The 16,719-nt window shown below is 61.6% G+C and overlaps 2 protein-coding genes across 4 annotated transcripts in view; one reads left to right on the forward strand and one right to left on the reverse strand.

The window, feature by feature from the left end:
- The window catches only part of ESPN (espin), a 31,480-nt gene extending 25,753 nt beyond the window's left edge, over positions 1–5,727 (reverse strand). For all 3 annotated transcript variants that reach the window (XM_060289497.1, XM_030880120.2, XM_060289489.1), the window contains exons 1-2: positions 5,434–5,727; positions 2,182–2,375 (exon numbers count right to left, since the gene is read on the reverse strand). In XM_060289497.1, coding sequence (XP_060145480.1) covers positions 2,182–2,375; positions 5,434–5,727 — 488 coding nt within the window. The remainder of the gene's footprint in view (positions 1–2,181; positions 2,376–5,433) is intronic.
- Positions 5,728–10,764: 5,037 nt separating this feature from the next.
- HES2 (hes family bHLH transcription factor 2) lies at positions 10,765–11,784 on the forward strand. Its single transcript, XM_030880157.2, has 4 exons — positions 10,765–10,859; positions 10,954–11,049; positions 11,348–11,447; positions 11,534–11,784. The coding sequence occupies exons 1-4, from the start codon at positions 10,815–10,817 to the stop codon at positions 11,782–11,784; spliced, it is 492 nt and encodes a 163-aa protein (XP_030736017.2). The 5' UTR covers positions 10,765–10,814.
- The last annotated feature ends 4,935 nt before the right edge of the window (positions 11,785–16,719 follow it).

A 16,719-nucleotide genomic window follows, 5' to 3' on the forward strand; every position in this document is an offset into this window, starting at 1 on the left:
TTCACAGCAGGCCAGGGAGGCTCAGGAGAGCAGGGCAACGGAGGCCTCTAACGCTAGCTGCCTGGGTCCCCTGACTGCACCCTGTGGCCTGGGGCAGCCTGCACCTGTGCCCCTCCCCAGCTCCCAGCCCTGGGGTCCCCCGCCTTGGAGGGCATGAGTCTCTACTTCCGAGTTAGGGTGTGGGCCCTGGCCCCCAAAGCCCCCCGCCAGCAGGCCCTACCTCAATGCCCAGCACCCCCTCCTGCCTGAGCCCAGCCTGGCAATCACACAAAAGTGCCTCCTTATCAGCCAGGTCACGCGTCGTCACTGTGGGAATGGAGCCCCAGGCCTCTGTCCGCTTCCCTGAGATTCATGGGGGGCTGGTGGCCACAGAGCTGGTGCCAGGGCCCAATCACGGCCAGCACCACAGCCTGGCCTGGGAGCACCAGGGTCCCCCGGGCCCTGAGCCTTCGAGGGTGTCCCCAGCACAGCCAGAGGCTTCCTAAGGCTGGAACCCCAGCCCATGGAGGCTCATCGTAGGCCCCAGACTTCTCAGGGAGGAGGCGCTCAGGGGCCAGGCTGGGGCTTCACCCCTGCCCCCCACCAGCACTTCCCGGGGCGGGGCAGAGCCCCCTCAGTTCACACCATTGGAGCTAAGTTGGCATGGCCACCAGCCTGACTTCCTGGGGCCCATCATGCGTGATGGGGGAGGCCGGCGGGTGCGAGAGGAGGCTGCCTCTCTCCTCTTAGGGCCCCAGTGTCCTCCGTGATAAGTGATAAGTGAGGGGGTGGTGTCAGAACCACCTGGGTGGGGGGTGGGGACATGCACAGGGGCAGCGCCCCAGCCCCTACCTGGGGAGCCTATGTCGAGTCTGCGACCAGACCCCCAGGGTGCTGATGGCTGCAGGTTGGGAGCCTGCACTCGAGGGTGTTTGGGGCCTCCTCCTTGAAATCCCACTGATTTGGGTGTGACCCAGACCTTAGCTCGTCCAGGAGCAGAGGGTTCACGCCAGAGTGGTGCCCAGTGGCCTCTGGCAGGGATGGCTGTGAGGAGACCCCCGGCTGGTCTCGCACGAATCAAACCAGGGAACCCCTTGCTTAGCAAGAATGAGCCAGGCTCAGCCGTCCTGGTCCCGGCCTGGGGGCTTTGAGCTGCTCTGTATCCACACCAGCATGCCTGCACCCAAGGGGATGCCAGATGCAGCCACCCTGCCAGCGGGCCACGGGGCCAGGCTGGCCTCCTGCTGCTCCCTGGTGCCCAGTGGCCGGGCAGGCACCCTTAGGAGTGGAGCCAGGGGTAAGGACAGACCCTCCGCCCTGTGACTGCTCTCCTCCTGAGGCTGGGTCCTCTGTCACCACTGATTTCCCAGGTACCCCCTTGAACTGACGACGGTCACCAGGCAGAGCCCCAGGGCCACTGATGCCCCACTCCCTCAGACAGGGTCTGGGTGGCTTTCCCCCAGGACCCCTGCCTCCCTCTGGGTGCACCTGGCTCCCTCCCTCCCCCAGGACCCCGTCCCCACGACTCCCGTGCTCTTCAGTGAACCCCATTCTTCTGCACACCCCATCCCACCCTGGGGCGTGCCCAGCCCACTGCTCAGCTGCGTTCTCAGACCAGCCGCTCTCCTCGCGAGGGCCGGGGAGGTTCGGGAGCCCCATCCCCCTGGCGAGTGGGAATGAGCTGACCGGCCACAGGAGAGGACAAGCTGCCCTCTGACAGGCGGGGGCTGAGGGCCCAGGAGGCAGGGTGGGGGTCTGGCAGGGGGCGTCTCCCATCACTGCTGGGTAACTGACGTGGCTCCCCCTCCTTCTTGACTGGGGGTCGAGGAGACGCTCTTCACCCCTACGTCCCACTTAGGACAGTCTTGCAGATTAGCACAGGTCAGAGCCGGAGAGCCGCCTGCTGCAGGCTGGAAGCACCCTGGAGACGCACAAGGGCTCTGCATGCACAGCCGCTGCGGCTCGAGTGCAGCTCGTACCGGGGGAGTGTCTGCTTGCAGGGCTCTGGGGCCTGTGTCTGCCCACCAGGAGGGGAGAACTTTCAGCTTCGGTGGGAGCTGTCTCTGGCCAGGCCCCTGGCCACGGGGATGGCCCAGAAGCACTAATTCCCCCGGCGTGCTGGAGGGGCAGGGCCGACTACAGGCACCCCCCAGAGCCCTGGCCCGCCCCACCCAGAGGCCCCCTGAAGCGGAGGGTCCTTACTCAGGGTGGTGGCCGACGAGGAGCCTCAGGGAGGGGAAGTCTCCTTTGGCGGCGGCGTAGTGAAGAGGCAGGGCGCCTGTGTCTGTGGCCACGGTGGGGTCCCCACCGCCGTGACGCAGCAGCCAGTTCACCACCTCGGGGTGGCCGAAGCGGGCAGCCAGGTGCAGGACTGTGGCACCAGAGTTGTCTCTGTCCTGTGGGAGGAGAGCCCGTTAGTCCTAAGGCCTGGCCCTGCCCCCACCCCCCGCTCGGACCGCGTCCTGCATCCCACCAGCCACTGGGGCAGTTCTGTCCTCAGGCACCTGACTGGCCCTCTTTGAAGCTCAGTCCATAGCGGCAGCACGATGCCATCCATGCTGGGCTTTCTGAGGCCCGCAGGGCACGCTGTCATCGCCCCAGCAGGAGCACCTGCCTGTCACCCAGGTGCTCAGGGGACACCTGAGGGAGCCGCTGGGCCAGGAAGAGTGGGCTGTTGGGCCCTGCTGTCAGGGGTCGGGGGAGCAGCCCCTGCGCCCAACCCCTGCCTCCTCCCTCTCTTCCTCCCCAGGTCTCACAAGGGGAGAGGCCTCCGGGTTGACGCATGTCCAACGACCCAACCTCAGTGCAGAGAACTGCCCCACCACCAGCGGACTCCCTGCTCGCAGCCCCCCGCCCCGAACAGGCTATGTCCTTGCCGCTGGCTACTGGTGGGCAGGGCTGGGGCAGTCAGCCAGTGGTGGTACGTGTGGGACAGAGGCAGCCCCTGGGAAGGGCTTGGGCAAGACCCCCCCCCCAGGCACCCCAAAGGGGCTGACGGTTTAGGCCCAGGAGTGTTGAATGCGTCTTCCGTGAACACCCAGGTATGCGTGTCTCTTGCGGGAGGGGGTTGGCAAATGCTGCTTATGTGACCTGCAGGCCAAGACGGACAGACACCCAGAAGGCTGGACTCAGAGGCTGGGAGTTTGGGACAGTGGGCACCGGTTCTAGAACAGAATGAGCGCCCAGCACTAAGCACGTGGGGGGACGGAGAGGTGGGCAGGGAGCTGGGCAGGGGCTCGGGGAAGGGGGTGGGGCAGCCGTGGACCTCCGCCCCCGCCCCGAGAGAGGGCATTTGGGAACAGGTGTGGCCGAGGCAGGGGGTGCTGGAGAGACCCTGAGCTTAAGGAAGGTGAATCTCAGTAGCATGAGAACCTCTGAAGCTCCTCTAAGAAATGCAGGGAAAAGAGGGGACAGAGGGAACAGGGCCCAGGGGCACGACGGGGAGGTCACAGTTAGGGGCTACGGGGTGGGGGGCAAACAGACCGGCTGTTGGGCAAGAAGAGAGGCAGGGAGGAAGGGGGGGCAGAGAAAACAGTCCAGAGGAAGCGGAGGACGATGCTGAGACTCCTGTGTGTGTGGAATGCCTGGGGAAAACCAGAGACAGGTGCAGTCTGTCCTCCTGAGCCCAGGGGACAAGGCTGGCTAGGGGTGACCCAGACAGGCCCATAGTGAAGTATGCCCTGCGCCCCAGCTCTTGAGAAAGGCCCTCACTTCCCACTGGCCTTGGGGACTGTGGGTCTGAGGCTCCAGGGGGTCCTGATGGCTCTGGGCCTCTGGGTGAGGGTGGCAGTAAGGAGAGAATCACAGGCCTCTGACCTGTCTCCAAGCTCCAACAGCTACGTAGGCCCCAGGAGCCTCACGTGCTATGGCCCGTACCCTAAAGCTGCTTATCTCCCTGAGCTGAGCAGGGCCCCGGATCTAGGTCATCCTCCCCCTACACACACACTTCGCCCCCAGCACCCAAGCCGCTGGGGCAAGAGGGTGGGAGACTTGATAAGCCGGGCACAAGGCCGCCTGCTCCTTGTGCTGGGGAGGCTTCTGGCCAAGGTCGGACACCGGGATCGGGAAGGCATGCCACCTCCCAAAAGAGTGGGCAGGGACCATGTGCCAGGAACTCCTGATAACAGAGCTAGCCCAGAGATAAGGGGCCAGGCCATCTCCCAGGAAGGGTGGGATGGGAGGCCTGGCCAACCTGAGGCCAGGAGGTGGGGGGATGGGGTCTGGGCACCGCCAGGACACAGCCAGCCAGCTCAGAGTCGGCCCTGCTTCCTCTCCTTCTGTATCCAGTTAACACAGTGGTCCTTGTAAGTGGGAAATCAGTTCTGTTCCTCCCTCCACTGGCTTTGCCCTACAACCACAGTATCGGGCAAATTCCTAACGCCAGCCTATGAGACCCTCTGGGACCCGGCCCTGCGGTTTTCTCCCTCCCTCACCCCGCTGCAAACATGCTCGCCTCCCTGCCGTCCCTGCTACAGGACAAGATGCGTCCCCCTCAGGGCTTTGTACTCCCTGCTCCTTGGGCTTGGAGTTCTCTGGTCATCACCTGGCCACTTCCCTCCCATCAGCCGAGACTCCCTTCAGAGGTCACTCCACGGAGGGGCCTTCCCTGGCCACCTTGCCCACGCAGCTCCCGTCGCTCCCCACCACGTGGCCTAGCAGTACCTGGCGTTACCTGGTTTACTTTCTAGACTGTGTGCTTGCTGTTCACTGCCCCCGTGGACTGGCGGCTCCCGGAGATCAGGGGCGCACCTGAATCTCCGGGCCTGGAACCTGCTGGATGCTCTGCGTCCAGCAGGATTCAGCAGGAGAGCTACACGTGAGGGCCTGAGCTGCCTTCTCCAGATCAGGAGAGGCCAGGTTGGCTAACACCAGCCTGGTGGCCATTGACTGAGACCCACTGGGGTCTCAGGGCAGGAAGACTCGGGCTGGGCTGAAGCAGCTGGGAGGCCAGAAGGTGCCGATGTCCTGGGATCAGCTCAGGTCCTTGGGAGGCCCCCCCCATTACCAGCCTCCACCCTCCCCTCGCCTTAGGGGCACACGCACCTCAGCCTGGGGTGGGCTGTAGGATTTTGTGCAAACCGCCCCCACCCCACCCCGGCCCCCTGCCACTTCCCAGACCTGATCCTGGAGGACATGGGCTTCTGACTCCAGGCCCTTTGTCCCCCTCCCCTGCCCACTCTCCAGGACTCCCTGGATCACTGTGTTTCCCCCACCCCCCAGTTGAGCCCCATTCCATTCTGGTTTCCTATCACCCAGATGCTCTTCTAGGCAGTGGCCAGGGCTTGCCAGGGCATCTGCCCGGGTACTCTCAACCCGGGGAGCCCACCCCGCCCCAAGTCCTCTGGAGGGAGCTCCCAAGCCCACCCCCCCCCCTTAAGACCCGAGGGCTCCAGACCAGAACTCTCTCCTGGGGAGGAAGCCCCCCCGGGTGCCCCGTGCGCGGCGCGGACTCACCTGCACTCTGCAGCCGCCCTGAGAGAGCAGCCACATCAGGCAGCTGAGGTGGCCGGTGGCGGCGGCGTCGTGGGCCGGCGTGGCGCCGTTGCGCGCGCTGGCCGCTGCGGGCAGACCGGCCTCCTCCACCAGGAAGCGCAGACAATGCAGCTTGCCGGCGCGGGCCGCGTGGTGCACTGGCAGCGCGTCCAGCGGGTCGCGCAGCCAGGGCCCCAGCAGGCGGGCGGCGTGCAGGGACCTCAGCACGTCCAGGTCGCCCTGGCGCGCCGCCTGAAGCGTCCGCTCCAGGGCCATGGTGCCGCCCGCGGCGCCGCGACCCGGGGATCAGAGCGGCTCCCGGGGCGCCATGCGTCTGTCCTCGGGCACCGGGAGAGCCCGCGGCGCGACCGTCGGGGCCTGCGAGTGGGGAGGCGGAGCGGCTGCCGGCCCGGCCTCGGCCCCGCGCTGCCTCGCCCGCTCCGCTCCGCCTCCGCCGAGCTCTGGGGCTGGGGGCCCCCGCGGCGCCCAGCCTAAGCCTCGGGCCCGCCCCCCGCGCCGCCTCCGCCCGGCCCCGCCCGCCGCGGTCCGAGGCCCCCGCCCGCCCGCCAGCCGCAGCAGCGCCGAGGGCCGGACTCCGGTGACAGAGGCGGTGCGCCCAGGGACTTCTCTCCATATTTACCTCCGGTCGAAAAGCAGACCCCGGGACTTCCCTTGCTCGTCCAGTGGTCAAGAATCGGCGCTCCCAATGCGTGGGGCGCGGGTTCGATCCCTACTCGGAGAACTAAGATCCCACAGGCCGCGCCGTGCAGCCAAAATATTAAAAAAAAAAGCAGACCCCGGTGATCAGAGCCGTCCATGCGCTGGCGGGCAGAGCCCCCAGACGAACTGATTCATCCACCCAGTGCCAGTTCCTAGGTGCTGGGGGACACGAGCCAGCAAACGATGACCGCAGTTCCAGAGAGTGACAAGTGTGATCAGAGCAGGAAAACGGGGACTTAGTAAGTTATAGGGGCTACGTGGGCAGTCGGGGAAAGGGGAGGTGCGGTGGGCTGGGCTTTATTCAAAGGTGCGTACGTAGGCGCATTCCAGGCGTGCGAGACTTCAAGGGCAAAGGCCGTGCGCTAGGAACAGGCCTAACAAGTCCCTCAGGGGCTCTGGGGCTCTGGGTCTATGCCCTGGCAGGTGGCCATGGGTGCTGGGCGCTCAGCCCTCCTCGGTCCCTCCAGACCCCCAAGAACTGCCCACGTAGCCTCCCCGAGGCAGGGAGGGAGAGAAGGGGAAAAGGACAGTAATGCCTGGTGGGCTCCGGTTTCCGGATCTAGAGACCCTGGCCTCAGAGAGCACCCAGAGCTGCCGCTGGCTGTCTGTCTGAGGTGGGGGAGTCAATCGTGAGCTCGAGGGCCCGGGGCTGCCGAATGGAGAGAGACGGGAAAGCAAGGGCTGGGGGGCAATGGGGAGGTGCGCCAGAGCAGCTGCCCGGAGAGCAGGGCCAGGACCCCTCCCCAAGGGGACAGGATGGCCCTGGGAGGGCAGCGGGCCAGAAGAGCACACGTGCGCCAAACCACCCTGCCTGCTTGGCCGGAAGCCCTTCGTGGGAGCTGGAGGGAGGCACAGCAGGCTGGACAGGAGGAAGAACTGCTAGAAGATGGGAGCTGTGTAGCTGTGGGAGCACAGTCAGCACATCGGCAACTTTGAAACATCCTGTGCCCTTCCTCCCCGCCCTCCCCGTCACCCCCCACCTCCCCACTGAAGCCCCGTGAGGGCTGTGCACTGGGCTATTTCACCCAGCGGGTAGCGGGACAGGCACAGGATGGTGCTGGAAATGCCTTAGAGGGAAGCGGCTTCCGGGAACAGTGGGAATCCAAGTCCCTGGGAACAACACCAGGTGGCGCCACGTGCAATGGGCTCCAGTGCTCCATGGCACCCGCCTAAACTGGAGCCTCTGGGCCTGAGTGGCCAGGTGGGTTTCCAGCCACTTTCACCACGCCAGACCTGCCTCACTCTCCCATGGGACCTATGACGGCTGGGGTCTGGGACCCCTACCCAAGGCGACAAGGGGAGGGAGGCATCTTATCCTGTCAGCCTCAGGGCTTCGACTGGCTCTTGGTGCCTGCCACAGCCACCCTCCTCTAGCCCACCGAGCGCAGCTGTACCCTGAGGCCTGCGAGTGGCAGGGGTGCTTTGATGACAAAGAGCTAAATGGCTTATCTTGAGGGCCCCTCCCTTGTGCTTCCTCCATGAAAAAAAAAAAAATCCCTGCACTCCCATGTTGGCTCCCCTGGTCCTGGACACCCTCAACTGTCACATGGTTTTGTCATTTTGGGGTCCAGATGAGGGTGACGTGCTGCTGCTATGGCACTGGGCAAGGCAGGAGAGACAACCTGAGCCGCTCCCGCTGCTGACAGAGACATCTCCATAAAAGTCACGCGTGAGCACTCATCCTTGCTGACCATCTTGTCAGACTCCTTTCTGAGGATGCCAAAGTCAGGCTGAGATCCAGGCCTTCTCTGTCCTTTCTGGGCTGCACTGGGTCCACGGGGTCCTGCTCAGCATCTCTAGCGAACCCACGCCAGCAAGAACATATTTTTGGAAGCCCTACTGCTTACCAGGCACCATGCCAGGTTTCACCTGCATATTTAACCCCATAGGGATGCTATGAGAGAGGTACAACACTATACCCATTTTACAGCTGGGGAAACTGAGGCACAGGGAGTTCTTTTAAAAATTTGTTTGTTTGGTTTTGTTTATGGTTTCCTTTGCTGTGCAAAAGCTTTTAAGTTTAATCAGATCCCATTTGTTTATTTTTTGTTTTTATTTTCATTACTCTAGGAGGTGCATCAAAAAAATCTTGCTGTGCTTTATGTCAGAGGGTGTTCTGCTGATGCTTTCCTCTAAGAGTTTTATAGTATCCAGTCTCACATTTAGGGCTTTAATCCATTTTGAGCTTATCTTTGTGTATGGTGTTAGAGAATGTTCTAATTTCATTCTTTTACATTGTTTGTTTGGTTTGGTTTTTTAACGTATCTTGTCCACAGTGGCACAAATAGAAAGGGGCAAAGCTCAGGGGCTGACACTCACAGAGGCTGACCCTGCTGTGCCCTTCTTCCCTCTGCACCTGAAGTTCCCCTTTCCCAGAGCACCCACAATGTCTCCCACACTCCAGATGTCAGTTGAGGGGCTCCCTCCCCCACCAGGAGGCTTCCTCTCATTCTTCTGCTGGGATCAGGCCATCTGCCCACCTGTTGTGTGGAAAACACCTGTTCAGACCTCTCCCCCCCACCCAAGAGCAGGCACCCAGGTGGAGTGTGTCCCCACTGTACCCTAAGTGGTTCCAGCTTCCCTAAAACCTGCACCCCCATACCCTGTCCACTTGGTTGTCTTACCTAAGTTCCCCTGGTTATAAATGACTTCTTCCTCCAGGTAACCAGCAAAACCCCCAGAATCCTTTGGTTGAAGGGAACAGCAATAGGAGAAGACAGGAGAGACTTAAAATCTGGGGTAACTGAAAATGGAGTCTGCTTCCCCACCCTCCAGGCTTCAAACCGTGGTCCACAGGCATGGAGGGGGATGTTCTAGAAAGAACCTTCCTCCCCAGGAGCTAGTTTCAGGGCATCTCAGCAAGGATGCAGATGTTGGTGCAGGGGGGCCTGTCGGCACAGAGCTGAGTGAGCCAGTGTGTGTGGCCAGGGGTGGCATGTGGGGCATCAGTTAAGGATCCATGAAGTCCTTTTCTTGAGCCCCTAAAGAATAATTAATGAGGTAATTCTATGGTGGTCCAGTGGTTAGGACTCCGCGCTTTCACTGCCAAGTACACGGGCTCAGTCCCTAGTCGGGGAACTAAGATCGCAAGCCAGGCCGTGTGGCCAAAAGAGAGAGAGAGAGAGAGAGAGAGGACATTTAATAACCTTGGAGGAGGCCGGCCCATAGGTACCCTGAGCTCAACGATTCAATTTGAGGAGACAGTGGCTCAGGCATGCCCAGGCTCTGCTCCGCTAGATGTGTTGACTTATTCTCATAGTTAGGACTGTTAGGGAGATAATGGAAAGGAGGGCCGAAAGGCGCTTGACATACAGCATGTGCTCCATAAGTGGTGGCCAGTCAGGTACGGGTGGCGTGAGCTCCCACTCGCCCGGATGCTCCGGGCTCCTTCCTGATGGGCGCGCTGGTCTTCTCAAGCCCTGCTTGGGGAGCACGCGGCCGAGGGGACTTAGGCGGAGCGTCGAAGGTGGAGCGCGGAGATGGGGTTTGAGCGGCGGAGGGGAGGGGCCCCGTCCAGCACCCAGGACAGCGCCGGTAGGCTCCGCCCTGTGGTTCCTCCTCCCGGCCTGGCTAGGTGGGTCCAGCCCGCCATCCGCCCGCGGGTCGGCCCGGCAGTCCGCCAGCCGGTTGACGGAGGGCAGTTCCGAGCAGATGGGCGGGGGACGCCCAGCCAGTTTGCGGCAGCACCATCTACGCGGCGAGGAGGCGGGCCCGGACGGAGGAGATGGGCAGCAAAGAGCTGGCGCCCAGGACTGCCCCGCCCCGCCCGTCACGTGAGCTCCGCCGGTCCTGTAGGTGGGAGCCCGGAGCTGGAGCCAGTGAAATGAAAATGAGTTCCGGGCGCTCCTGGGTTGCCTCGTTTTCTCTGGGCCTCAGTTTCCCCGTTCAAAACCGAGGACAGGGGAACCAGGTGGTCCCTAACTCGGTGAGGGCCGGAGAATTCTATGGAGCCACCGGGGCCCTAGTTCTGCCTGGCCAGTTTCCAGTCGTTAGAGCCGGAGCAAGTTGAGGTCTCTTTCCGGGCCTCAGTCTCCCCTTACAGCCCCGCAGAACAACTGGTGGGCCGAGTCCCTCCCCATAGTAAAAACCCGAGTGGTAGCTCCCTGAGGCCCGGGACTTGGGGGTCCTGCCGCCGCTGGGTAACCTGCCCAAGCCCAGGGCGGGGCTCAGAGGAGGCGCTGATCCCGAATGAGGGAAGAAGGGCGGCGTTGGACAAGAAGGGACAAGGGCCTGGCACCACCCGCTCGCCTCCTGCCCGAGGGTCAGGGCAGCGAGGGCTTCGATGGCGCCCACACACACCCCTGCAGGTGCTCTGGGAGGAGGGCGCCCCGGGATCGCAGCAGATGGGACTCGAAGGCCTGGAGCAGGAACTCGGGGCCTCCGCCGTGCCCCCTTCCGCCCCAACCCCGCGCAGGAACAAAGGCGGAGGTGGGACCCACAGGCGGACTGGCTCCGCGGGGCGGGACGGGGCGGAGCGGGAGCGCTGCCTCCTTAAAGCCGGGCTGCGGGCGTGGCGCGCTCCACTGGCGTCCGCTCCGGCCGCGCACCACACTTCTCTGCGGGCCTCAGTCTGCGCTCGGTATCTGGGCGGGCACAAGTCTCCCACGCGCGGGCCCGGCAGCGGCGCCGCTTTCCCGCCGAGCATGGGGCTGCCTCGTAGGGCAGGGGACCCGGCGGAGCTGCGCAAGGTAGGAGCCGGGGCCTGGCGGCAGGGCGCAGAGCGGCGGGGGCGGGGGCCTGGACGGCGACCCTTGTAACCGCGGCCTTCGCGCCCGCCTGCAGAGCCTGAAGCCACTGCTGGAGAAGCGCCGCCGCGCGCGCATCAACGAGAGCCTGAGCCAGCTCAAGGGCCTCATCCTGTCGCTGCTGGGCAGGGAGGTGAGTGCCGGGGCGCTCGGTTACAGGCCGGGCGCACTGGGACTGGGGGTAGGGGGCTCCCGGGGCGCGGGGCGAGGAGGCCTGGCGGGCCGAGATGCCCTTGCCGGAGAAGCCGATGAGGGGACAACGCGCGGCGCCCAAGGCTGAGCCCGGGTAGGACAGGCTCGGCGGAGCCGACCCACCGCGGGCTACGGCAGGCCCGGCACCAGCTCCTGGGAGCGCGGTACTCACGGCAGCCTGCCGGAGCTCTGTCTTGTTTGTCCCTTTCTCTGTCCCTCTCCTTCGTGGCCGGGCGCAGAGCTCCCACTTCTCGAAGCTGGAGAAAGCGGACATCCTGGAAATGACCGTGCGCTTCCTGCAGGAGCTGCCTGCGTCCTCCTGCCCGACGGCAGCGCCCAGTGAGTGACCCTGCCCCGGCCCGGCCCGTCTCCGCGCCCCGCGCCCCTCACTCCACCCCGCGCCTCATGCCTTTCTCCGTCCGCAGCGCCCTCCGACAGCTACCGCGAGGGCTACCGAGCCTGCCTGGCGCGCCTGGCCCGCGTGCTACACACCCGCCGTGTCCTGGAGCCCGCCGTGAGCACTCGCCTGCTGGAGCACTTGCGCCGGAGGGCGGCCAGCGCCACCCCCAACGGCGGGCGCGCGGGGGACTCCTGCGGCCCGCCCGCGCCCTCCCCGCCGCCCGCGCCCTTGCCACCTGCGCCTCCTCGGGATCCAGGCCTCTGGCGGCCCTGGTAGTCCCCTGGCCGGCCCACGGGACCCTGCTGACAGCGTGGGACCAGGAATGCTGGACAGACTGAGGGAGCTCTTGGTGGCGGCTTTCCTTCCCACCACGGGGGACCAGCCTGGTACCTACAACCTGGCCAGACCCGGATGTTTGTGAGCTGTGTGGCAGACTGACCTCCATGGAGGCTCAGGAAATAAGAGGAGAGGCCCACTCTCAGCCCCAACTTGGGGTGTCTGGGCTAGAGGTGAAGGGGCAGGTGGCTGCAGGGAGAAGAAAAAGCCTCCCACTCCAGTTGGTGGAAGGGTTCTAGAGCTGGGCCAGCCACTGCTGCCTGGGCAGCCCACACACCTGCCCCAGCGCTGGCACCAGCCCAAGGGCTGGGCCAGGAGCTTACCTGAGCCAGGTGCCGCAGTCTGCTCTGACTGGTCACCACCCTCCCAGCCCTGCTTGAACCTGCCTTCTCGCCAGCTCAGCTTGGTAACCTCTGGGCACACAGCAGCAATGTCCTGAGGGGCTTTGAAGGCTGGGGAGCCATGACCTCCACTCCTGGGCTCCCTGCCTAAAGCTTCCAATTATAGGGACAGGATGCAGCCAGGGCTCTGTGTCCCTGGGGGTGGGGGCTTCCTTAGGTAGTCTTGGGGAGGATTTATTTCCCCAAGCATTAAGTTAACACCTGTGTACCACACACCAGGCCAGGTGGTCTTGGGGTGTGAAGAAGGGGTGGGACAAGAATGAGGGTACCCTGTGGCCTTAAGGAAGCTTGCCACCTTGAAGGGCCCAGGTCCAGCACAGAGCTGGTGCCAGTGTGAGGTGAGCAGGTCCCATGTCCTGGAGCAGCAGAAATTCAAGGGGTGACACGGCAGGTTAAGGAACAGGAATCCGCCTTTCTCATTTTCTCTTTTGAACTGCTCTCTGCTACTGTCAGGACAGATAACTGGAAGCAACTTGTTCTTAAGACTTTTCTTTTCTCCCCATGGAAGCCAGAGAGCCTTCAAAGGTCCAGTGGTGTTGGTGGGGTACAGTGGATCCCAGGAGAAGGCCGGAGCATCTGTGGCCCACTCTCAGTCGTGTTCCCAGCATCTCGTGGGGATTCGCTGAGCATTTGTGGGAGGTTGCGAGTCCTCCCCCCGGTCCCCGGTCCAACAGCCTGTGCACTAGGACCAGGGCACTAGGAGCAAGAAGATAGAGCTGATGGGGGGGGTCACTAAATTGAGCTATGCCACATAAACCCATGATGACCATGGCACTGATTCTGGTGGCAGGATGTGGGGAAGCGGTGGGCATTACTGAAGAAGTCAATGTGAAGACAGCAGGTGAGCCCCCAGCAAGGTGGGCTGTCCTACCGCCTGTCTGGGCCCAGCTGGCTGGACTGTAAGCTCCTGTGGGGCAGGGCTGGGGCTGAGTGTACCGCTCTGTCCCCAAGGAACTCGGCACATGGTGGGTCCTCAATAAACATGGTGAGCCAACGAAAGGGTGATGTGACGGGCCCACACTCTACTGAACCCTGACAGACTGGCTGTTGCCTCAACTCCTATCCCCCGAGCCCTAATATCACTTTGAAAAGCTGCCACACCAGAGCATGAGCTCCCCGGGACAAATGTGGGGAAGGGTGTGGAGAGTAGGGAGGGCAGTTCCTGGGAACGCAAGCCTGCTTTCCTGAGCTGCCGGGAACGAGTGGAGGGGGCCACGTAACCCCCAAGCCCACGCTCACCGCGAGAGTTCAGGTTTCCCCCTCGGGTCAAGGACTCCCATCCATCGGCACAAACTGAGCAGACTCCTTGTCCCTTTAAATAAGAACTTTCAGTGTGGGTCGAAATTCGGTAAAAACTGACCAACCAGAGGCCCTTCTCCTCCTTTCCACCACTGCTTGCTTCTGAGCCCCATCTGGGTCCCCAACTCTGTGACTCTCGTTGATCTGACCCCAATCAAGCCACAGTCCAAGCAGTCAGGGACGGGGCGTGTAGGTAGGCCAGTGACACACAGGGTCAGGCATTCTGGGGATCTGAGCCGGAGGCCAGCCAGGCCTTGGCAAGGAGCTGAGACTTGCCTGGGTGGGTGAGGCTCTGGGCCTGAGGCGAGAAGCCAGTTTCCCAGCAGGGACGTGCAAGACCTGCCTAGAAGGTCTCAGCTGGTCCTCTGAGTTGGGCCTGTGAAATAGCGACGCCCACATCCCTCCCCTACAGGGCCCCTGCAGGCGCCTCCCCCTGGCAGCTCCCCAGGTATTCCCAGAGCCCTGTCTCATGGCCAAAGGTGAGCCGAGGGCAGAGCGGGCTGCTTCTGCGTGGGTGGGAAGCCGCCTCGCTCGGGGGCATTTAATGACCCTTATAAGGCTCACAGAGTGCCCAGTGAACAGCTCTTGCAATGTCCTCTCTGTTCTGGTCCCGTGACGACCGAGTCTAACTCTGTCTGGTTATCACGCTTGGTTAGAGGCAAGGCTCCCATGTCTCATAAACCAATGGGTGAAATGGACCAATGACCTAAGGACAATCAGAGCACTGAGCTGTCGGGGAGGTTCAGGCTGGGGCCAGGCCCCACCTGTCCCCTAGCAGCAGTTGATGTGGAGAGGGCAGATCTCGTTTCCATGAGGATAAAGAGCAGGTTGCCAAGGAGGACTCCTCTAATAAACATTTACAAATTACTCTGCTCCACCTGTGAAGCCCAGACTCTGAGGATGAGTCTTCCACTGGTTTATCTGGAATAGGATCAGAATGAACATAGCCTGCGGGGAACGTCTGGAAAAATCTGTGGCTTTGAAGAATCCTCGCCACCGTGCTTTGGGGTGACCACTCTGGAGACAGCGGCAGCACGTCCCCATCATGTGTAGGCAGCCACCTCCTACTCGAAACATCAATAAGCAGCCATATTTACTTTTTTTTTTTTACTTTTTTTTTTTTGGCCTTGTCGCAAGGCATATGGGATCTTAGTTCCCTGACCAGGGATCGAACCCTTGCCCCCTGCATTGGCAATGCAGAGTCTTAACCACTGGACCGCCAGGGAAGACTCCATATTTAATTTAATTTTTTTTTTTTTTGCGGTACGTGGGCCTCTCACTGTTGTGGCCTGTCCCGTTGCGGAGCACAGGCTGCGGACGCGCAGGCTCAGCGGCCATGGCTCACGGGCCCAGCCGCTCCGCAGCATGTGGGATCTTCCCGGACCGGGGCACGAACCCGTGTCCCCTGCATCGGCAGGCGGGCTCTCAACCACTGCGCCACCAGAGAAGCCCTAATTTTTTTTTAATTAATTAATTTTTGGTTGCATTGGGTCTTCGTTGCTGTGCACGGGCCTTCTCTAGTTGCAGCGAGTGTGGGCTACTCTTCGTTGCGGTGTGCGGGCTTCTCACTGCAGTGGCTTCTCTTGTTGTGGAGCACAGGCTCTAGGCGTGCTGGCTTCAGTAGTTGTTGCACACGGGCTCAGCAGCTGTGGCTTGTGGGCTCCAGAGCGCAGGCTCAGTAGTTGTGGCAAACGGGCTTAGCTGCTCCGTGGCACGTGGGATCTTCCCGGAACAGGGCTCGAACCCGTGTCCCCTGCATTGGCAGGCAGATTCTTAAACACTGAGCCACCAGGGAAGTCCCCCATATTTACTTTTTAAAAACACACCAGGGTGGGACTTCTCTGGTGGTCCAGTGGTTAAGACTCTGTGGTTCCAATTCAGGGGGTGCCGGTTCGATCCCTGGTTGGGGAACGAAGATCCCACATGCCGCGCGGCACAGCCAAAAAATTAAAAATAAAGTGACAAGAGATTGTTAAAGCAATAATTGGTTATTTAACACACACACACACACACACACACACACACACACACACACACACCAGCTTGCTATAGCCGGTCCAGAGAACTAACCCACCCAATGGTGTTATTTCCCTTGGTTTTACTTTTTGCCTGGCCCCCTTCCCCGTGTGGGTGCATCTCTGGGGTGCTGGGTGCCTGCGTGCGCGTGTGCGTCCCTGTGCAGCCAGGTGGCCACGCTGCAGAGAGCTGCTCGAGCACTCGATGTTGGGGAGAAGGCAGTCACCCACTGAGGGTTCCCAGTGAGGAACTGGCTTCACTCTGGGTTTTGAGAGGCCCTGGCAAAAGCCCCAGCCACTTAAAGCAGCTGTAATAAAACTCTGAATGGTTTCAGGAGCGTGAGAAGGGCGCTAGAGGGCACACCCTAGGTGCACACGTGGTGTCTTGTCACCAAAGGGCCATTGGGGGGCAGTAGGGAGCAAGGGCTGGTGGCTGGTCCCACGACTGCGCTTTGTGAGCGAGGGGTTCCCTGGCCTGGGGGCTAAGGAAGGAGATTTCCAGCTGAACATGTGCCTGCTGCTGGTTCTGTTTGGAGGGAGGGCCCGAGAGCCGCCTGTCTTGGTGCTCGGTGAATTAAAAACCTCGGGGAACATAGGACAAAGTTCTTAAAGAACAAAGAAACATTCTGGACCTCAGAAATCAGAGACAGATTCAGGGTTTATGGGGACTACATTTTGAGGCCCTAAGTAAGAAAACATGTAAAATTATGAGTATAGATTTAGGATGGAAGTGAATATTTATTCAGAAGGAAAAAATGAGTCACTTCAAACTAGTGGTGCCTGCAGGTTGATGTCCCATCCCTTTTGGTTTCTCCTTAAGCAATTTACCAACATGCTTCCATAAATATGCTTCCTGGTGACAATCCTGGCCTCCCCCTGCTCCTAGAATTTTTTTAATTTAATCCTGGACCCTCGGCAGTAAAAGCACAGAGTCCTAACCACTGGACTGCGAGGGAACTCCCTCCTAGAACATTCTACTACCTGTCCTTGCTTGTGGGCGATCCAAGCTTAAGCCTCATCAGCCTCATGGTAAATCCACCTCTACCCAGAATGGGCTCTGGGTCTCCTTCAATGATGATAACAAGACAAATGCCTTCCATTTGCTTCCTCCACCCGTTTCAGGCTAAATATTACAAGGTATAGACTCACACAAACATTGA

This window comes from Globicephala melas, chromosome 1 (genome assembly GCF_963455315.2).
Source record: "Globicephala melas chromosome 1, mGloMel1.2, whole genome shotgun sequence".
NCBI lineage: Eukaryota > Metazoa > Chordata > Mammalia > Artiodactyla > Delphinidae > Globicephala > Globicephala melas.

Bases quoted from the DNA above. Each gene is read 5' to 3' on its own strand.
- HES2 (XM_030880157.2), top strand. From the start codon at position 10,815: ATGGGGCTGCCTCGTAGGGCAGGGGACCCGGCGGAGCTGCGCAAG. The intron at 10,860-10,953 runs GTAGGAGCCGGG...GCCCGCCTGCAG, and splicing joins ACCCGGCGGAGCTGCGCAAG to AGCCTGAAGCCACTGCTGGA. The intron at 11,050-11,347 runs GTGAGTGCCGGG...GGCCGGGCGCAG, and splicing joins TGTCGCTGCTGGGCAGGGAG to AGCTCCCACTTCTCGAAGCT.